Raw genomic sequence first — 20643 nt, 5'->3', positions numbered from 1 at the left:
ATACTTTTAAAGCAGCATTTGGTTGCAGATTTTCTTTTTCATGTGCTTGCTGAAGTTGTTTTCTCAGGTCCTCCAACTGTGCACTGTACAGTTTGCTCTGATGATCCAGTAGAATCTTCTGTGACATCAATTCCTGTTGAACCTTTTCCATGTTTTTCTGACAATAGAAAAATACATCTAAATTTTAATTAAAAAGCCATGAAGCAGGTAGGTTCTGAGGGAAAGTATTTAAAATTTGTGAAGATAAGTCAGTCTCCTTTGCTGTGAAAATAGGTTCCTGGAAATTGGAGGACTGATTTTGGTTGGGTGTAAATCAAAATAACTCAGGTCTGTCAAATGTAGAAAGGAAGCTTCTCTCACAAGTACCACCAGCTAAAATTGCTAGATTCATTGTGTGTGGCCATACCACAACACATTTGGTGCATATTGTTATGATAAATGACATAGTAATTAGTATAAATATTACAGAATACCATTGATTGATAAAAATAGCAATTAAAGCAATCACAGGCAGCAGGTCTGACCAAAATAATCCAGAACTGTTGACGATATTTGCGTATTTAGTAGCCTCTTACTAAATCATATTTAATTATAACTGTTAGATTAAATACTCTGCGAAATGGCCGCATTTCCGAGGAAAATGTCTAATGAGTTCTTTTTTAATTCGTTCATGGGATGTGTGTGTGACTTGGAGGGGAACGTGCAGGTTGGTGTTGTTCTCATGTGCCTGCTGCCCTTGTCCTTCCAAGTGGTAGGGCTGTGGATAGGGCTTTGAAATAAAAGGGTGTGGGGGTGGGAGAGGGATCAGGTGAGAGGAAATTTAGAAATCTAAAGAGAAAAGTTTTTTTTTATTCGTTCATGGGATGTGGGCGTTGCTGACGAGGCCGGCATTTATTGCCCATCCCTAATTGCCCTTGAGAAGGTGGTGGGGAGCCGCCTTCTTGAACCGCTGCAGTCCGTGTGGTGAAGGTTCTCCCACAGTGCTGTTAGGAAGGGAGTTCCAGGATTTTGACCCAGCGACGATGAAGGAACGGCGATATATTTCCAAGTCGGGATGGTGTGTGTAATGTTCATTTTAGTTACTGAATTTAGACAGAATAAATAGTTGATAGAAACACTGAAGGAGGAGAGATGACCTTTTTCAGAGGATTTACAGACCATAAACTAAATATTGGTATTTAAGGAGCAGCAGTGCTTGCACCAGTTCACTCTCAGCAGAGAACTTTTTCCTGATTAGTGCTGATGACAACCTGGAATCACCTTTTCTGACAGCGATTACAGTACCTGTAGCTCTGAAGGTAGCTTACACTATCAATTTTTTAATACATGGGTTCCATCCAAATACCGTGACAAGATTACACTGTCAGGCGATAACGTTGCATGAATATAATGGAAAGGATTTATCAGGATAGCAGCAGGGATTTCTGCAGTTGAAGTGAAGGGATCCGGGCAAGTTTGCTAGTGTAATACTGCCAATTATTACTTTCTATATAATAAGAAAAACTTGAGTATATTGTAGTAGTGTAAATTCTTAGCTTTTGACTGTTAAGCATGATAATATAATCTTAAAGCCAATGACCCAGGCTCTTCCATCACCATTCCTGGGTATGTCCTGTCCCACCGGCAGGACAGACTGACCAGAGGTGGCGGTACAGTGATATACAGTCCGGAGGGAGTGGCCCTGGGAGTCCTCAACATTGACTCTGGACCCCATGAAATCTCATGGCATCAGGTCAAACATGGGCAAGGAAACCTCCTGCTGATTACCACCTACCGTCCTCCCTCAGCTGATGAATCAGTCCTCCTCCATGTTGAGCACCACTTGGAGGAAGCACTGAGGGTAGCAAGGGCACAGAATGTACTCTGGGTGGGGGACTTCAATGTCCATCACCAAGAGTGGCTTGGTAGCACCACTACTGACCGAGCTGGCCGAGTCCTGAAGGACATAGCTGCCAGACTGGGCCTGCGGCAGGTGGTGAGTTAACCAACACGAGGGAAAAACTTACTTGACCTCGTCCTCACCAATCTACCTGTCGCAAATGCATCTGTCCATGACAGTATTGGTAGGAGCGACCACCGCACAGTCCTCGTGGAGATGAAGTCCCGTCTTCGCACTGAGGACACCATTGAACGTGTTGTGTGGCACTACCACCGTGCTAAATGGGATAGATTCAGAACAGATCTGGCAGCTCAAAACTGGGCATCCATGAGGCGCTGTGGGCCATCAGCAGCAGCAGAATTGTATTCCAGCACAATCTGTAACCTCATGGCCCGGCATATTCCTCACTCCACCAACAAGCCACGGGATCAACCCTGGTTCAATGAGGAGTGTAGAAGAGCATGCCAGGAGCAGCACCAGGCATATCGAAAAATGAGGTGCCAACCTGGTGAAGCTACAACTCAGGACTACATGCATGCTAAACATCGGAAGCAACAATGCTATAGACAGGGCTAAGTGATTCCACAACCAACGGATCAGATCAAAGCTCTGCAGTCCTGCCACATCCAGTCGTGAATGGTGGTGGACAATTAAATAACTAACGGGAGGAGGCTCTGTAAACATCCCCATCCTCAATGATGGCGGAGTCCAGCACGAGTGCAAAAAAACAAGGCTGAAGCTTTTGCAACCATCTTCGGCCCGAAGTGCCGAGTGGATGATCCATCTCGGCCTCCTCCCGATATCCCCACCATCACAGAAGCCAGTCTTCAGCCAATTCGATTCACTCCACGTGATATCAAGAAACGGCTGAGTGCACTGGATACAGCAAAGGCTATGGGCCCCGACAACATCCCAGCTGTAGTACTGACGACTTGTGCTCCAGAACTAGCTGCGCTTCTAGCCAAGCTGTTCCAGTACAGCTACAACACTGGCATCTACCCAACAATGTGGAATATTGCCCAGGTATGCCCTGTCCACAAAAAGCAGGACAAATCCAATCCGGCCAATCACCGCCCCATCAGTCTACTTTCAATCATCAGCAAAGTGATGGGCGGTGTCGTTGACAGTGCTATCAAACGGCACTTACTCACCAATAACCTGCTCACTGATGTTCAGTTCGGGTTCCGCCAGGACCACTTGGCTCCAGGCCTCATTACAGCCTTGGTCCAAACATGGACAAAAGAGCTGAATTCCAGAGGTGAGGTGAAAGTGACTGCCCTTGACATCAAGGCAGCATTTGACCGAGTGTGGCATCAAGGAGCCCTAGTAAAATTGAAGTCAATGGGAATCAGGGGGAAAACTCTCCAGTGGCAGGGGTCATACCTAGCACAAAGGAAGATGGTAGTGATTGTTGGAGGCCAATCATCTCAGCCCCAGGACATTGCTGCAGGAGTTCCTCGGGGCAGTGTCCTGGGCCCAACCATCTTCAGCTGCTTCATCAATGACCTTCCCTCCATCAAAAGGTCAGAAATGAGGATGTTCGCTGATGACTGCACAGTGTTCAGTTCCATTTGCAATCCCTCAAATAATGAAGCAGTCCGAGCCCGCATGCAGCAAGACCTGGACAACATCCAGGCTTGGGCTGATAAGTGCCAAGTAACATTCGCACCAGACAAGTGCCAGGCAATAACCATCTCCAACAAGAGAGAGTCTAACCACCTCCCCTTGACATTCAATGGCATTACCATCACCAAATCCCCCACCATCAACATCCTGGGGGCTCACCATTGACCAGAAACTTAACTGGACCAGCCATATAAATACTGTGACTACAAGAGCAGGTCGGAGGCTGGGTATTCTGCGGCGAGTGACTCACCTCCTGACTCCCCAAAGCCTTTCCACCATCTACAAGGCACAAGTCAGGAGTGTGATGGACTACTCTCCACTGGCCTGGATGAGTGCAGCTCCAACAACACTCAAGAAGCTCGACACCATCCAGGACAAAGCAGCCCGCTTGATTGGCACCCCATCCACCACCCTAAACATTCATTCCCTTCACCACCGGCGCACAGTGGCTGCAGTGTGTACCATCCACAGGATGCACTGCAGCAACTCGCCAAGGCTTCTTCGACAGCACCTCCCAAACCTGCGACCTCTACCACCTAGAAGGACAATAGCAGCAGGCACATGGGAACAACACCACCTGCACGTTCCCCTCCAAGTCACACACCATCCCGACTTGGAAATATATCGCTGTTCCTTCATCGTCGCTGGGTCAAAATCCTGGAACTCTCTTCCTAACAGCACTGTGGGAGAACCTTCACCACACAGACTGCAGCGATTCAAGAAGGCGGCTCACCACCACCTTCTCAAGGGCAATTAGGGACGGGCAATAAATGCCGGCCTCGCCAGCGACGCCCACATCCCATGAATAAATTTTTAAAAAATCTTAAAGCCACAATGTTTCAAAACAACAAAATCATGTAAAGGGAGCAAGGCCTGCATATGATAAGGATAGCCAGGCAAATAAGCAAGTAAGTATTTTGATTAGCATTGGAATCTGCATTGAAATAAAGTTCAAGCAGAGTGAGCGAACAAAGAGGGCAACACTGGGGATCCTGAGCTTTATAAATAGATGTGGAGATGCCGGTGATGGACTGGGGTTAACAATTGTAAACAATTTTACAACACCAAGTTATAGTCCAACGATTTTATTTTTAATCCCACAAGCTTTCGGGGGCTTTCCCCTTCCTCAGGCGGTGTGGAAGGGGAAAGCCCCCGAAAGCTTGTGGGATTAAAAATAAAATCGTTGGACTATAACTTGGTGTTGTAAAATTGTTTACAATTTATAAATAGAGGCATAGAGTACAAAAGCAAGGAGATTATGAACCACCTTTATAAAACACTGGTTCGGTCACAACTGGAGTATCGTGTCCAGTTCTGGGAACCGCACTTTGGGAAAGATGTGAAGGCGTTTGAGAGGGTGCAGAAAAGATTTAATAGAAAGGTTCCAGGGATGAGGGACTTCAGTTACGTGGATAGACTGGAGAAGCTGGGGTTGTTCCCCTTGGAACAGAGAAGGTTGAGAGGAGATTTGATAGAGGTGTTCAAAATCATGAGGGGTCTGGACAGAGTCGATAGAGAGAAACTGTTCCCATTGGCAGAAGGGTCGAAAACCAGAGGACACAGATTTAAGGTAATTGGCAAAAGAACCAAAAGCGACATGAGGAAAATCTTTTTTTACGCTGGAAAGGAAAATCATGTGAGGTGTAAAACGGTCTGCTGATTCACTATCCCCCGTTTTGCACTACCACCCAAGACCAATTTCACCCCCAATTACTTCAAGAAGGTGGCCCACCACCAATTTTTCAGAGCAACTAGGGATAGGCAATATATACAGCCTTGCCAGCATCATTTACATCTCAAGGATACATTTTTAAAATTGATTTTCTAATTTAAATATCTTTACCTTACAGTTCAGCTGTATAATGTTAGCATAGGCAGCTTTAATTTCTCCACATGGTGAGTTTCTAATCTCAACTGGACCATGAGAGAAATAATTTACAGAGGTTAGCCATTTTTCACAAGTAACCCCCACCTTATTAAAATTAAATAATAATTTATCCCACTCCAAATGGAAGGTCTGAGTACTTTGAGTGCAAGTCAGGGAAAGAGGGCTAAGATTTTCCACTTATGCGGAATTCCAGTGCATCATCTTCACGGTGGGAGTTCTGCCCATCCTTGATGCGGACTAATTTTCTGGGATCAAGGGACTTTAAACATTTGAAACAACACTGATTGAAAAATCAGGTGCAAAGCACAGAACACTGGTGGCACTGTGCCCAATTTTCTGATGATCAACGGTAGCACATGAGGCCGTACTGGTGGCGTGGTGCTTTGGAAAATAGGGCTGGTAAGGCAAGTGTTAACATAATCTCCAGCCTTTTTCTGAAAGGCCCAGACTGAACTTTCAGCCCCCATTTTCCAATGCTCCACCCAGGGAGTGGTAGCCCTGATGTATCCATTAACTGGAAGGGATGATATGTGGAGCTCAGATGGTCACATTGGTTTCATTTATAACTTTTTGGAGGCCTGCCAGACAGTTAAAGTTATGTGCTACTTCCAATTGACAACTTCTTTCCACTGGAAACACGATTACAGTGTTTCCCCTTGCAAACACAGCATTAGTCACTTGCTTAAAACAGGAATGACCTGCAGACCAACTTATTTAGATGATGCCTGGATGAACCCAGTGGCATAGTACCTTAATGCCTAATTATCTTCACAGGTACAGGAAAAAACATCCCAATTTAGTGTGACTTGATTTGCATAATTAACATTGGGTTGCACATTCCTACATTCCTCTTAATTTCCACCAAAATCCCCCATTGGAAAATCAGATGCAGCTCAGATCAGGCACACAAGGTCGGGGCTCAGGAAATCAGATTTTAGAGTGGGCAAGTTATTACCTAACGAGCATCCATAATCACGAAATTATTTTTTCATCTGCTGCCACAGCCTATGGCAAACTCCATTAACTCACACAACCACCTCTATCCAGGCATTTCAGATATTGTCCCTTAAGACAGTGGCTGTCTGCGTTGAAGGCAACTCTTCTTTACTGCACCGCTTGGAATAATACCTTGAGGGCAATGTCCTCAAATGAGCAGATCTACTCTTGCTTCTTATGGCAGCCACTCCATAGAACACAAAAACTCATGTGCACTTCTTGAGTGTGGTTCCTCTTGAAATGTGAGCAGCAGCCCTTTAAGAAGTGCTGGCTCACCAGATATCTGCTCTGTGCCTGGGCCAATGCATACAAGCATTGTGTATGTATTACTCTAATAAGCTGACCTTGCAAAATCACACTGGATCAGCCTACCTAGCAAAATGTGGCAGGCGTATTACAATTAGATACAAATCAGGGCCTTCTCCGACATATTTTCCATGATTTAGCTAGTTTGAATGCTGGATGCAATGAACCCGGGCATCCAGAATTATAAGGATAACAGAGAGGGATTCCATTTTTTTTGTAGCCACAGCCTGCGCAAAGCATCACCTTGCATGGGCTGATAAGAAGGCCTCAATTTTATTTCAAAAACATATTCTGCTTTTACAGGTATCACAGAAGGTGCTTGCATCTCCACGGTGAAGCAGGCCTTAAAGGTTTGCCAAAGCAAAACTCTGCCCCTAGTCTGATGTAACTCCCCTGCAGAGGCCAGGGAGCTTGCCCTTAAAATGCTATGACCCTGAGGTCAGATTGGGCCAGAGGCACATCTCCATGGTGGGCGTAAGCGAGATATGCCTCAAACAACGAAGGGAAGATGATCTGGGCCGAAAATCTCAAGTGGTGGAGCGACTCCGTAAGCATTTTCTGCCACTTTTTGCTGTAGTAACACTGGATAGCTGGCATAACTCCAGCAGAAAATCTAGGCCATATTCTTTATGCAGTTGAGCTAAATTGTCTTTTCCCATCATAATTTAAAGCATTCAAATTTTATCTAGCATTGTTCTTTTAGACATTAGGTAACGGAACACATGCACTGTAGGATAAAAGAAATTAATTAAATCAACGAAATGCTTTCAAAAGAAATGCACCTAATCATTATCCAGACCAAAGTGTTGCATTTCTTCTTCCCCTCAATCAAATCAATTATAGACCATAGATATTCTTTTCAAGGCAATTTAACAAATTCCAACTTGCATCAGGGACTGATGTAAAATTCAGCATGTTAATAATTATGAATACATAAGAAAATGAAGAAATTGAAAACAAGTTTAAGAGCACTTTGTTATTGCTAAAAAATAAGACGTTGACCTATTTATTAAGCAGAATTTACATTAATTAGTCTGAAAAATGTATAACATGCCAGAGAGCCAATAAATTCTGATGAAAAGCAAGATTTAATCTTACTAGATTTGTACACCAAAGTAGATCAGCCAGGTATCTTTTAAATATTATGTTATAAAGTCATTTGTGTTACATGTGTGGAATATTAGCTGGAAAAAGTAATGTTTTTCCAAAATATCTACCTTTGTGATTTCCACCTGAGATTTAAAGTGCATACATTCCAGATTCTTTGCGTCATTTTGTTTCGTCAGCTCTTTCATCTTTTGTTCTTTTTCTTCCAAATCTGTAACAAAAACAAAGATAATGGCCCAGATTTTGCTGAAAAAAGTGTGTGAACGACGCACGCCGTTATTAATGTGCAAATCGGCCAGCAACTTGTGGCAAGGAAGAAACACCCCATAAATTGTGAATCGCCACAAGTTGCTGGCTGATTTGCACCACTCCACCGTTAGCTTCGCATAAAAGATATCTCATCCTTAACCTCCCCATGTGATTCATGAAGTTGCTACATTTGCACATTAATTGCCCATTAAACTCACCACAGAAAGTTAAGTCTAGTAATTAACAGCGTAACGTGTGATAATTATTAATGTCTACCAATCAACCTCTCATGCCCAGAAAGTGAATTAAAAGTGTGGAGTCTCATTTCTTCACGTTGCAAATTGTTGGAGATTTTTAAAATGTCAAATTTTAAATTTTATTTTCTTACTTTTCCTTTCAGTCTCTTTTTTCTCTTTTTCCTAATCCAATCTTTCTTTCCCTCTCTTTATTTATCTTTCTGTAATTGAATTCACTCTCCTAATTCAACCTCCTTCTCTGTCCTACTTCTGCTTTTTTCTCAATCCTTTAATCTCATTGGTTAAGGAGATACCCTGTTTGTCCCGTTGTTCACCAAGGTCCCAGATGCCCCGTTTCCCTCGTTGCACCGTTATCAGCTCGCACGTCCAGCAACTTCGGTGGCAAAAAATGTTAAAACCTAAACGTGCATCAACAAGTCTAATTAACAGGGCATGTGCCGGCAAAATCTGGGCCATAAAATTTTTTAAAAACTTTTTAATCTGACCACATTCAAAATAGAACCACGTGAATTTCTGCCCCACTGGCAGGGCAGACCCACCAGAGATGACGGTACAGTGATATACGGTCAGGAGGGAGTGGCCCTGGGAGTCCTCAACATTGACTCTGGACCCCATGAAATCTCATGGCATCAGGTCAAACATGGGCAAGGAAATCCCCTGCTGATTACCACCTACCGCCTTCCCTCAGCTGATGAATCAGTCCTCCTCCATGTTGAGCACCACTTGGAGGAAGCACTGAGGGCAGCAAGGGCACAGAATGTACTCTGAGTGGGGACTTCATTGTCCATCACCAAGAGTGGCTCAGTAGCACCACTAATGACCGAGCTGGTAGAGTCGTGAAGGACATAGCTGCAGACTGGGCTTGTAGCAGGTGGTGAGAGAACCAACACGAGGGAAAAACCTACTTGAACTCATCCTCACCAATCTACCTGTCGCAGATGCATCTGTCCATGACAGTATTGGTAGGAGTCACCACTGCACAGTCCTTGTGGAGATGCAGTCCTGTCTTCAAACTGAGGACACCATCCGATGTGTTGTGTGGCACTACCACTGTGCTAAATGGGATGGATTCAGAACAGATCTAGCAGCACAAAACTGGGCATCCATGAGGTGCTGTGGGCAATCAGCAGCAGCATAATTGTATTCCAGCACAATCTGTAACCTCATGGCCCAGCATATTCCTCTCTCTACCATTACCAACAAGCCAGGGGATCAACCCTGGTTCAATAAGGAGTGTAGTAGAACATGCAAAGAGCAGCATCAGACATATCTAAAAATGAGGTGCCAATCTGGTGAAGCTACAACACTGGACTACATGCATGCTGAACAGTGGAAGCAACATGCTATCAATAAAGCTAAGCGATCCCACAACCAACGGATCAGATCGATGCTCTGCAGTGCTGTCACATCCAGTCGTGAATGGTGGTGGACAATTAAACAACTAAAGGGAGGAGGAGGAGGCGGCGCCATGAACATCCCCATCCTCAATGATGGCAGAGTCCAGCACTTGAGTGTAAAAGACAAGGCTGAAGCGTTTGCAACCATCTTCAGCCAGAAGTGCCGAGTGCATGATCCATCTCAGCCTCCTCCAGAGATGCCCACCATCACAGAATCCAGTCTTCAGCCAATTCAATTCACTCCACGTGATATCAAGAAACGACTGAGTGCACTGGATACAGCAAAGGCTATTGGCCCCGACAACTTCCTGGCTGTAGTGCTGAAAACTTGTGCTCCAGAACTAGCCACGCCTCAAGCCAAGCTGTTCCAGTACAGCTACAACACTGGCATCTACCCAACAAAGTGGAAAATTGCCCAGGTATGTTCTGTACACAAAAAGCAGGACAAATCCAATCTGGCCAATTACTGCTCCAACAGTCTACTCTCAATCATCAGCAATGTGATGGAAGGTGTCGTCGACAGTGCTATCAAGTGGCACTTACTCACCAATAATCTGCTCACAGATGCTCAGTTTAGGTTCCGCCAGGACCTCTCGGCTTCAGACCTCATTACAGCCTTGGTCCAAACATGGACAAAAGAGCTGAATTCCAGAGGTGAGGTGAGAGTGACTGCCTTTGACTTCAAGGCAGCATTTGACCGAGTGTGGCACCAAGGAGCCCCAGTAAAATTGAAGTCAATGGGAATCAGGGAGAAAACTCTCCAGTGGCTGGAGTCATACCTAGCACAAAGGAAGATGGTAGTGGTTGTTGGAGGCCAATCATCTCAGCCCCAGGACATTGCTGCAGGATTTCCTCAGGGCAGTGTCTTAGGCCCAACCATCTTCAGCTGCTTCATCAATGATCTTCCCTCCATCTGAAGGTCAGAAGTGAGAATATTCGCTGATGATTGCACAGTGTTTAGTTCCATTCGCAACTCTTCAGATAATGAAGCAGTCCATGCCCGCATGCAGAAAGATCTGGACAACATCCAGGCAGTGGCAAGAAACATTCGTGCCAGGCAATGACCATCTCCAACAAGAGAGTGTCTAACCACCTCCCCTTGACATTCAACAACATTACCATCGCCTAATCCCCACCATCAACATCCTGGAGGTCACCACTGACCAGAAACTCAAGTGGACCAGCCACATAAATACTGTGGCTACAAGAGCAGTTCATAGGCTGGGTATTCTGCAGCGAGTGACTCATCTCCTCACTCCCCAAAGCCTTTCCACCATCTACAAGTCAAGTTTGATGGAATGCTCTCCACTTGCCTGGATGAGTGCAGCTCCAACAACACTCAAGAAGCTTGACACTATCCAGAACAAAGCAGCCCACTTGATTGGCACCCCATCCACCACCCTAAACATTCACTCCCTCCACCACCGATGCACTGTGTACCATCTACAAGATGGACTGCAGCAACTCGCCAAGGCTCCTTCGACAGCACCTTCCAAACCCGCAACCTTTAACACCTAGAAGGACAAGAGCAACAGGCACATGGGAACTCCACCACCTGCACGTTGCCCTCCAAGTCACACGCCATCCTGACTTAGGAATATATCACCGTTCCTTCATCATCGCTGGGTCAAAGTCCTGGAACTCCCTACCTAACAGCACTGTGGGAGAACTTTCACCACACAGACTGCAGCAGTTCATGGCAGTGGCTCACCACCACCTTCTCAAGGGCAATTAGGGATGGACAATAAATGCTGGCCTTGCCAGCCATGCCCACATCCCATGAATGAATTTTTAAAAATTTGCTCCAGGTAAATAAAATTGAAAACAGTGTGGACATTGCCCATCACCTCTCAATCAAATCCAAAACCTATCCAGGAGAGTAAAATGACTGGACCATAAAACTTCAAGTTTGATTTTCCTCTTGGGGCATTTTCAGAGCATGCGCACCAAAAGTGCACTCCACTTGGACCTTGACCTGTGCGCCCCAAGAAGTATGGAAGCTGACCCTCACAACTATCACCTGCAGTAGAACACACGAGGGCCAACTCAGGATAATATATTGCACTTACCACACTTGATCCACAAGTTCCAGCACTCCCTGGGGGATGTATGCTAGAGGGACTGCAGCCAAAGGGACACACTGCTGCACACATTCTGGTCATGCCTACTCATTCAGCCTCTCTAGGCAACAAAATGAAGGGCTGCAGAGAGAAGTAGGTATCATAAGCCCTGCAGACTCTAGTCTATGCCTGCTGGCTCTACCTACCACACATGGGTGAAATATCTGTGGACTATATTCCAGTCAGAAAGGATGTATAGATTCCGCTTGGAACTCGGTAAGTATGAAGCAGTCTAGAACCCATTCCTGGAATTCCTCACAACTCACCCAGGCATCTCCTCCAAACCAGATGACCTCTCAAGAAAGTCAAAGGAGGGCCACAAATTCACAACCCCACTGGTATTACACAAAGGGCAATGCCTCAACCATACAGGTCCTTGACATATTTATAAGGCCCTGAATGCTCCTCAACTCAGCCAAATCCAACAGATCGTCCAGGCAGCAAAGACAAAAGTCTACCCGAGTGTATATTCTTGTCAAATATAACATGCCCCATAAAGTACTTTCAGTACTATTTTTTTGTGTACAAAATAGTTATAATACAAAGTCATCACCAGTATGTATCTTTTTGTTAGTAGGGAGCTGCTCATTCAATCCCCCATACCAGAGTTTTCAAAATCAGCTGTTTGAGTACGGAAAAGTGGGAAGCAAAAGAAAAGCGTTTTCCCCCTCCCCCACTTTCATGCATTTCGTGCACTAACAATAGGCAAATTTTGGGGAATAAAGGTGAAAGATAAGAAACGAGTAATGTAAAAAGGGTTAAAAAAAGTATAAATAGTATGAAATAATAAATGAAAAATTGCTCCACCTGATTTAGTGATCTTTCAGCCAAGAAATAAATTGCTGGAATTCTAAATTACACAACATTCCACCTCATATAAAACAGTTTTTAAAGATAATTGATAAACATTATCATCTTTTTGTGTTATAAAATGGTCACTTACCAGAGTGGGTTGAAGCGAGTTTAGCAGTTATTTTTTGTATCTCTTCTGTTGCTTGGTTCAGTGATTTTTCTAGTTTGCGTTTCCTCCTGTAAAAGTAGAATAATGATTTTAAAGCATTTAACTGAATTTGCTGCATTGAGTCAGCAAGAGTTACAGAGCAATGGTGATGTCTCTGATTTGTCACACCACTTGTCCGACATCCAGTACTGGATGAGCAAAAATTACCTCCAACTAAATACTAGGAAGACCGAAGTTATTGTCTTTGGTCCCTGCCATAAACTCTGTTCCCTAGCCACCGACTCCATCCCTCTCCTTGGCCACGGTCTGAGGCTGAACCAGACCGTTCACAATCTTGGCGCCCTCTTTGACCGGAGTTGAGCTTCTGACCACATATCCACTCCATCACCAACACTGTCTACTTCCACCTCCGTAACATTGTCTGTCTCCGCCCCTGCCTCAGCTCATCTGCTGCTGAAACCCTCATCCATGCCTTTGTCACCTCTAGGCTTGACTACCACAATACTCTCCTGGCCGACCTCCCATTTTCCACCCTCCATAAACTTGAGCTTATTCAAAACTCTGCTGCCCATATCCTAACTTGCACCAAGTCCTGTTCACCCATCACCCCTGTGCTCACTGACCGACATTGGCTCCAAGTCCGGGAACACCTCGATTTTAAAATTCTCATCCTTGTTTTCAAATCCCATCATGGCCTCGCTCCTCCTTATCTCTGTAACCTCCTGCAGCCCTACAATCCTCCGAGATCTCTCCGTTCCTCCAATTCTTGCCTCTTGCACATCCCCGATTTTAATTGTTCCACCATTGCCTTCAGCTGCCTAGGCCCTAAGCTCTGGAATTGCCTCCCTAAACCTATCCGCCTCTCTATCTCTCTCTCCTTCTTTAAGACGCTCCTTAAAACCTACTTCTTTGTCACCTGTCCTAGTATCTTGTGGCTTGGTGTCAAAATTTATTTGATAACGGTCCTGTGAAGTGCCTTGGGACATTTTACTACATTAAACGTGCTATATAAATGCAAGTTGTTGTTGCTGTTTTTGTTGTTCTCTGCCTTAACAATGTACCTTAACTTCAACCTTAGAATTTCCTACTGCATTATTTTGTGGCAAATAGAAAATTTTGTGCTGTGAACCCATCCCAATTAGGAACTCGGATGATGATGCCCAAACTCATTCCATATAAAACCCTTATTAGCCAGAGACATTTTATCAGACTGAACTGGATTAGAACCTTGAACCATCCACTCCATCCTGAAAAGTATTTTTTAAAATAAAGGTAAATGCACTACATGATGCGGTACTTGCCATTCAAACCAGGAAAGTCAGTGCTGATTAGCTGATCTCAGTTGGAGCAGCAGTGAGGGCTTAATTATCCCTGGCTTAAGAGATGGGTGGGGGTGGGGAGTGAATTATTCATACTCTCAACTGCTGTCCAATGACTCTGTTGAAAAGTACCGATGTGGATGTCAGATGAAGACAGGATTAGGCTCAACTATTGATCCCTCACATAGTTGAATAACTTGCCAATATTAACAGCCTGGATTCACACATGAACAATGGGCATTTAGCTTCCACAATGGCTGACTGAGTTTATCCAGTCAACAGCTGAGCTATACAGACCCTGGAGGTACCACGTTTAATCTTCCAACTGTACTGAATTTGCTAATCTCAGCCAGGATAGGACTCAGGGTGCTAGAATTGGTCTCAGTACCCCTAGGTTAGAGAAGGAAAAAATCCTGCTTGTGTTTTCTAACCAATGACTACTGATTAAAGTGCTTGGGAGTGAACATCAAGTAAGGAAAGGATTAGGCTCTGCTGTGATAGCCCCCCATGCTCAAATATCCTTTGATACTCATGGTCAAGGCTCAAACATGAATAATGGCCACTAGCCTAAGGAATCAGGGGTAATCAGCACCTGTGAAAATGGACCCAATCAAATATTGGGTTTTATGGCAAGAATTATACAATATAAAAGTCAAGGTGTAATGGTGAATCCATATAAAATTTCAATAAGACTTCAATTAGAGTACTGTGTACGGTTTTTGGCTCTAATCTATAGGAAGGATGTTGCAGCAAGAGAGAGGTTACAATGCAGATTCACTAGGATGCTGCCTGGTATGAGGAAATACAGATATGAAGAATTGGAAAGTTGAGGCTGTTTCCTTAGATCAGAGGAGATTACAGGGTGATTTGATAGAGGTATTTAAAATTATGAAAGAATGAGAGAGCAGATAGCAACAGACTGTTACAGTAGTTGATGGGAGTTGAGTAGAACCAGGGGCCATAGATATGATTAAAGTTGTCAGCCTTGGCTCAACGGTAGCACTCTTGCCTCTGAGTTAGAAGGTTGTGGGTTCAAGCCCCACTGAATCTGAGCACATAATCTTGTCTGACACTAGCCTGACATTAAACCTCTGCCCTCTTAGGTGGACGTAAAAAATCCCATGGTACTTTTTGAAGAAAAGCAGGGGAGTTCTCCCGGTATCCTGGCCAACACCTAAAAAACAGAAGATCTAGTCATTTATTTTACTGCTGTTTGCGGGAGCTTACTGTGCCCAAACTGGCCTAGGTTTCTATCCATTTTTTGCGCCTCTCCAGGAGATCACATGGGTTTAGGAGGGGTGGGCAATGTATATATTGTGATGCACAAGGTATCATAATTATGTAGGGCAGGATGGATGGACCAGAGGGTTTTTCCTGTCCGTCACTGTTCATGTGTTCGCAGATGCTTGTTAGATTAGTTATGTCAGTGTCTGTAAGGTGGTAAGTGAGGTGCCCCAGGATTGGTGTTGGGAGTCCTGTTGTTTCTAATTTACATCAATAATGAATTCAGAAACTCAAAGCAGATAAGTCAAATTTGCATATGATGCCATACAGGAGGGGTATTTCATTGGGAAGATAGCTCTGGAGCTACGAAATGAGTTCAACAAAATATTTAAGTGGGCGGAACAACATCAGATGAAATTAAATACAGACAAATGTAAAGTACTTCATGTAGGAAGGAATAAATGGGTGACATTAATAGTCCATGAATGGTATCGAAATAGCACAGGATGAAGTTGAAAGAGATCTCCAGAGGTTTTAGTAGATTTTAAACTCAAAATGTCCAACCACGATGAAGCAGCAAATGGACACTGGAAATAAAAATGCTGAACTAACCATACAGCCAAACAGTAGAATACAAGCCAAAGGAAGTCATGATCAAACTCTGTAATACATCTTGCGTACTGTGTCCATTTCTGGTTCCCAGACAAAATGGAAACATTCAGGCCGTAGAGGTAGTTGAGAGAAGAATCATAAGGTTGATCTTTAGCATCAGAAGACTGAGTTAAGAGATGAGACTTGAGAAACTTGGGCTTTTTGGCCTTGAAAGGAAGTGACCGAGAGGTGATGTATTGGAAGTATATAAGCTAATGAATTCAGAAAATGACTTCAAACTAAACTGTGAGAGAAGGACAAGGTGATACAGGTTCAAACTAGCAGAAAGCAAATTTAGGACCAAGGTTACGAAGTTCTTCTTTACACAGTGACCAACACATTGAATGAACTTCTGGATAAGAAAGTGGGGGTGAATCCCTGAAATAATTTAAGAACCTCTGATGGGTTGGGGTGGGGGGAGCAGGGAAAAGACTGTGGGTAACTCTGAAAGGATGAGCTAAGATGGGCCAAATGAACCTCCTCCTTCATATTTATTTCATGAAGTAGATTTTTAAAGATATTGTAAGCTTTACTTGAAAATAAACAATTTAACTTTTTTTAAAAAAAAGATCATGCAAATTTGGTTTCCTAAAACTTGAGAGAGAATTAAGTTACACTCTATGTTGCAATGTGTTGGGCAAAAATGAATATTTTTTCACTTCTGCAATACAGACACTAGGACAACTTAAAGGGAGAATTGATTTATTTTTTCTCCCAAATTAGATAAATTCAAGCAATAATCATGAACTGTTAAAATGGAAGCCTGTTTAATATTTGTTTGATTTTCTGCCCATTGGCTATGATTGGGCAGATTCTAGCCCATAGTACCAGTAGTAGTTTCTTGTCTTAATTCAATGCGTAGTTCTTAAAAAAGTTCAATACTTTCTTTGGCCTGTAGAAGCCCCTATGTTTGTTATAAGCAAATCAAAATATCAGCAGATGGTAAAAGCTCATGGGGTGAGAAAGTTAATTATATTTTAGTCTGAGTGACATTTTTTTGGATTAGTTCAGTAGCTGGATGGAACAAAATCAAATGTACTTTTTTGTTGCATCAAAGGCTATCATATATACATTTTCAGATATGCTGCAAATAAAATATAACTAAAGAGAAAATCCTACAAGAGCAGCGAACGCTATTTAAATATAATTTATTTTTCCCTACATCCAAGTAAACCCTAGCTGGATTGGTCTGTCAGAGCCACTGAAGCAGTATTTGAAGTGGCACTCACCTGCAGGTAAGTGGATCACAGGGTCTTTGTGCTTTTGTGCGGTTTGGATTGCCAGGACAGTTTCCAACTTCCAGGTCACTTCTTTCTCACATATTTTGCCTTACTTACCCTCAGTAAACTTTATCCACTTATCATGATTGTTATTATTGCCAGTTTCATTTGGGTGGACAAACAGTCGGAGGAAGAGGAGCAGCAGCTGCCACCGCCTTCGCAACCAGCATAGCCTGTTAGACTTCAGCAGGAAAGGGCAGCTGCTCATAAGAGACCATACCCAGCACACAGGGTGTATAGCCCAAGAGTCACTTTCTTGGATCTATCTGAAGAGCAGTGCATCAGGAGGCTCTGCTTCACCAGGCAGGCTATTGGTGATCCATGCAGTCTGTAGCAATAGGACCAACTGCCTGCTAGACCAGGGGACTATGCTTTGCCAGTGGCTTTCAAAGCCACTATTGCCATTTACGTCTTCGCCACTGGCTCCTTCCAGTCTGCCGCAGGGGACATGATCTGCATCTCCCTGTCTGCTGTATCCATCTGCATTAAGCAGGTCACTGACGCCCTGTTTGCCAGGGCTAGCCAGTACATCACCATTCCCATTGACCTCAACAGTCAACATAAGAGAGCTCAGAGATTGGCAGCAGTGTCTAGCTTCCCTCGCACCCATTTACTCCATACAAAGTTGCCATCAGGGCACCAGAACAGCAGCCAGCAACATTCGGGACTAGGAAAGGCTACCACTCCATTTAAAGTCCAAATAGTCTCCATTCCCAGAAACAGGATCATGCAAGGTATCTAAGCAGTGGTCACAGTGCATTTATCCTGCAACAATCTACTATCCACCCCCAATATTTGACCCTTCCAGCAGCAGAAGGTGAGCCACCTCAACACCTTGCAGCGAGAAATTAATTAATTGCTTAGCAACTTTGGTGACCTACTCATTCACCTACCCTGAAAGCTTACACAAAGTTCCTCTGCATTAACAGTCCTTGTTACATCCTTGATCACTTACTTAATTATGCATTGAAGAACATTGAAACCATTCAGCCAGCTTCTATATCAATGAGATACTGACAATGCAAACTCAGAAGCTGCTATAAATCCACACTGTAGACCAATATTCCAAATGGGATGAAGGTGATGTGTTAGGAATTCAAAATCCATAATTGCATTCCGTTCATTTCTCACCCAAGTGATTAACCCATGGCACTCTTCTTTAACCTACTACTCCTACAAGGTGCTCCTCCTAGTGGCCTCAGAAAAGCTGGTGGAAGGCTACTGATTCTCATGTGAGGACCCTTAAGTTGCTCATGGCTGGGGACTTCTGGGTGTTCAAGCCTATGTCGTCCCAGCTGCAGACTCCTGCACCTCGGCTGCTGCTGGAGCAGGCTGGCCCAGCTGACTTGCTGGCACCATGGTGGGTATTGCTTGAGTGGATGGTGAAGGAGCAGACATGCTGACATCCTGAGAAAAGACAACACGTACTGCTCCCATTGCGACACTGCCACTCCCATTGGACTGGAGCTCATTACTTACACTGGTCTGCAGGAGAGCAGACTGCAGAAGATGAGAGATGCCTTGAAAGCCCCTAACCTTGTGATCCACAATCTCTCCAAGGTGGATGTCTGTTTCTCCAAGGCATAGGTTTGAGCCCAGTGTCCTGGCCAATATTTATCTTGGTGCATTCCCGCTATAAATAGTCCTCAGAAGGCCAGTCAGAAATTGCACGTAGAAAGAGGACGGGCAGCTCATTTCCTGATACAAGCCTGGGAGTTAAAATCACCCGGGCCTCATACTGGCGAGAGAATAGGGGCTTCCCGCTCATCTCACACTCTTCCCCACCCCACCCCAATTTGCACCCAGAGTTAAAATCAGGACTAACAAGTAGTACTTTGAAAGCAAAAAAAGCCCCAATTTATAACCTGAGTTTTGTTGATAGTTGGAAAATGTAACCATTCTAATTTTTGACTCCTATGAAACAGAGAGACAGAAAGAGAGAGAAAGAGACAAAGATACATGTCCAGGAAACAATCATAAAACACCAAATTTAAATATTTGAAGAGACCTCCTAAAAAGTTATAAACAGTGCTGGCTGGCTTGGGACGGCCCTGCCCCAGTGCAGTTGGGTCCATGCCTGACCCCTCCTCTCAGAAGTGAGCCTAATCCCATATCCTACTCCCAGGTTCCCCAGCGATGCCGAACCAGTGACTTATTCAATCACTGTAATTAGTGGGCCCGTGTTATTCCTTATATGACATGAACACCCCTGTTGTTATAAAACAGTGAATCTTCTGACCCACTGTGAACAACATCGTGGGGCATATGCTAGTACCATTTGGAAACCATGTAATTAAAATGAGAAATATTGTGTATTCAGCATACTGGGACTTACTGTTTTCCGTGGCTAACCTGTCTGAACACCAACGACACCTTTGATTGGTGTGATGGTGTCCCAGCCTAATATAAGATATGCGATTTGAGAACCTCTCATTCACTACTCACCTGACGAAGGAGATAATCTCCGATAGCTTGTGATTTTAAAATAAAATTGTTGGACTATAACCTGGTGTTGTAAGATTCCTTACATTTGTGAAATATATAAGAAAGGGAGGTAATTTTTATATTGGATAAATAACATTGATTAAAAAAACAAGGATATAAATTTTCTATTTCCAGTTGAAAAAAAAATTGTTTCCAAAACTATTTCTATTCTATCTTTTGTACAGCATACAATGCGAAACAAGATCAGGCATGTTTAAGTGTAGTTAATCATCAATGCTGGCAGTTCCTTATTGAGACAATATGCCTTTTTTTTTTAAATGGCTACTTGAGGTCAGTCACAATAGGTTAGAAAGTGAAGCTGGTTACATAGTCCATTTAGTTCTACAAACCTCAGCGTATAAATAAAATACAAACTTTCATGAAATCACATCCATTTACTACTGAGGAAATCAATTAAAATAATTACAGCCAGCAAGCCCATATTAAATCTGTAGCGATTAGGGCCACATTTTTATCTACAAAGTCTGGGTGCGTGGGGGTAGGGGGGGAAACAAAATCGGGGATTTCCGGAGCGGGAAGGAATCCCAGCTCCAACCCGCCAAAAAACACGCACGGCCCAGACCCATCTAGGTGCGCGTGCGTACTTCAGGAAGCCATTGCCGGCGAGATGATATTTAAACACACAATTAACATAGTTAATGTCATTGGAATTGTGACTTATGTTTTTTATTGATGCAGGGAAACAATTTCAACGCTGCCTGAACGTATTTCCCGTGCTGTGTGAAGCATGTCATGGAAACCTAGGCAGGTTGCAGCCGGCAGCCATTTGGCCATTTAAATCCCTGTTTGACAGATAGGGATAAAAGGTGAATTATTGCAGCAGGGCACTCAGTTCTTCAGACAAACTTTTGGCTGGGAGATCTTTGTACTTAGACTGA

General features: G+C 43.8%; 1 protein-coding gene across 1 annotated transcript in view; it reads right to left on the bottom strand.

The window, feature by feature from the left end:
- The window catches only part of LOC137320634 (early endosome antigen 1-like), a 73025-nt gene that overhangs the window by 24432 nt on the left and 27950 nt on the right, over nucleotides 1-20643 (bottom strand). Inside the window, exons 7-9 of the mRNA XM_067982314.1 lie at nucleotides 12769-12854; nucleotides 7913-8013; nucleotides 5-157 (exon numbers count right to left, since the gene is read on the bottom strand). Of these exons, the coding sequence (XP_067838415.1) occupies nucleotides 5-157; nucleotides 7913-8013; nucleotides 12769-12854 (340 nt within the window). The remainder of the gene's footprint in view (nucleotides 1-4; nucleotides 158-7912; nucleotides 8014-12768; nucleotides 12855-20643) is intronic.

The sequence above is a fragment of the Heptranchias perlo genome, chromosome 4 (genome assembly GCF_035084215.1).
Source record: "Heptranchias perlo isolate sHepPer1 chromosome 4, sHepPer1.hap1, whole genome shotgun sequence".
NCBI classification, from domain to species: Eukaryota; Metazoa; Chordata; class Chondrichthyes; order Hexanchiformes; family Hexanchidae; genus Heptranchias; species Heptranchias perlo.
This window is presented reverse-complemented; position numbering and strand designations above follow the sequence as displayed.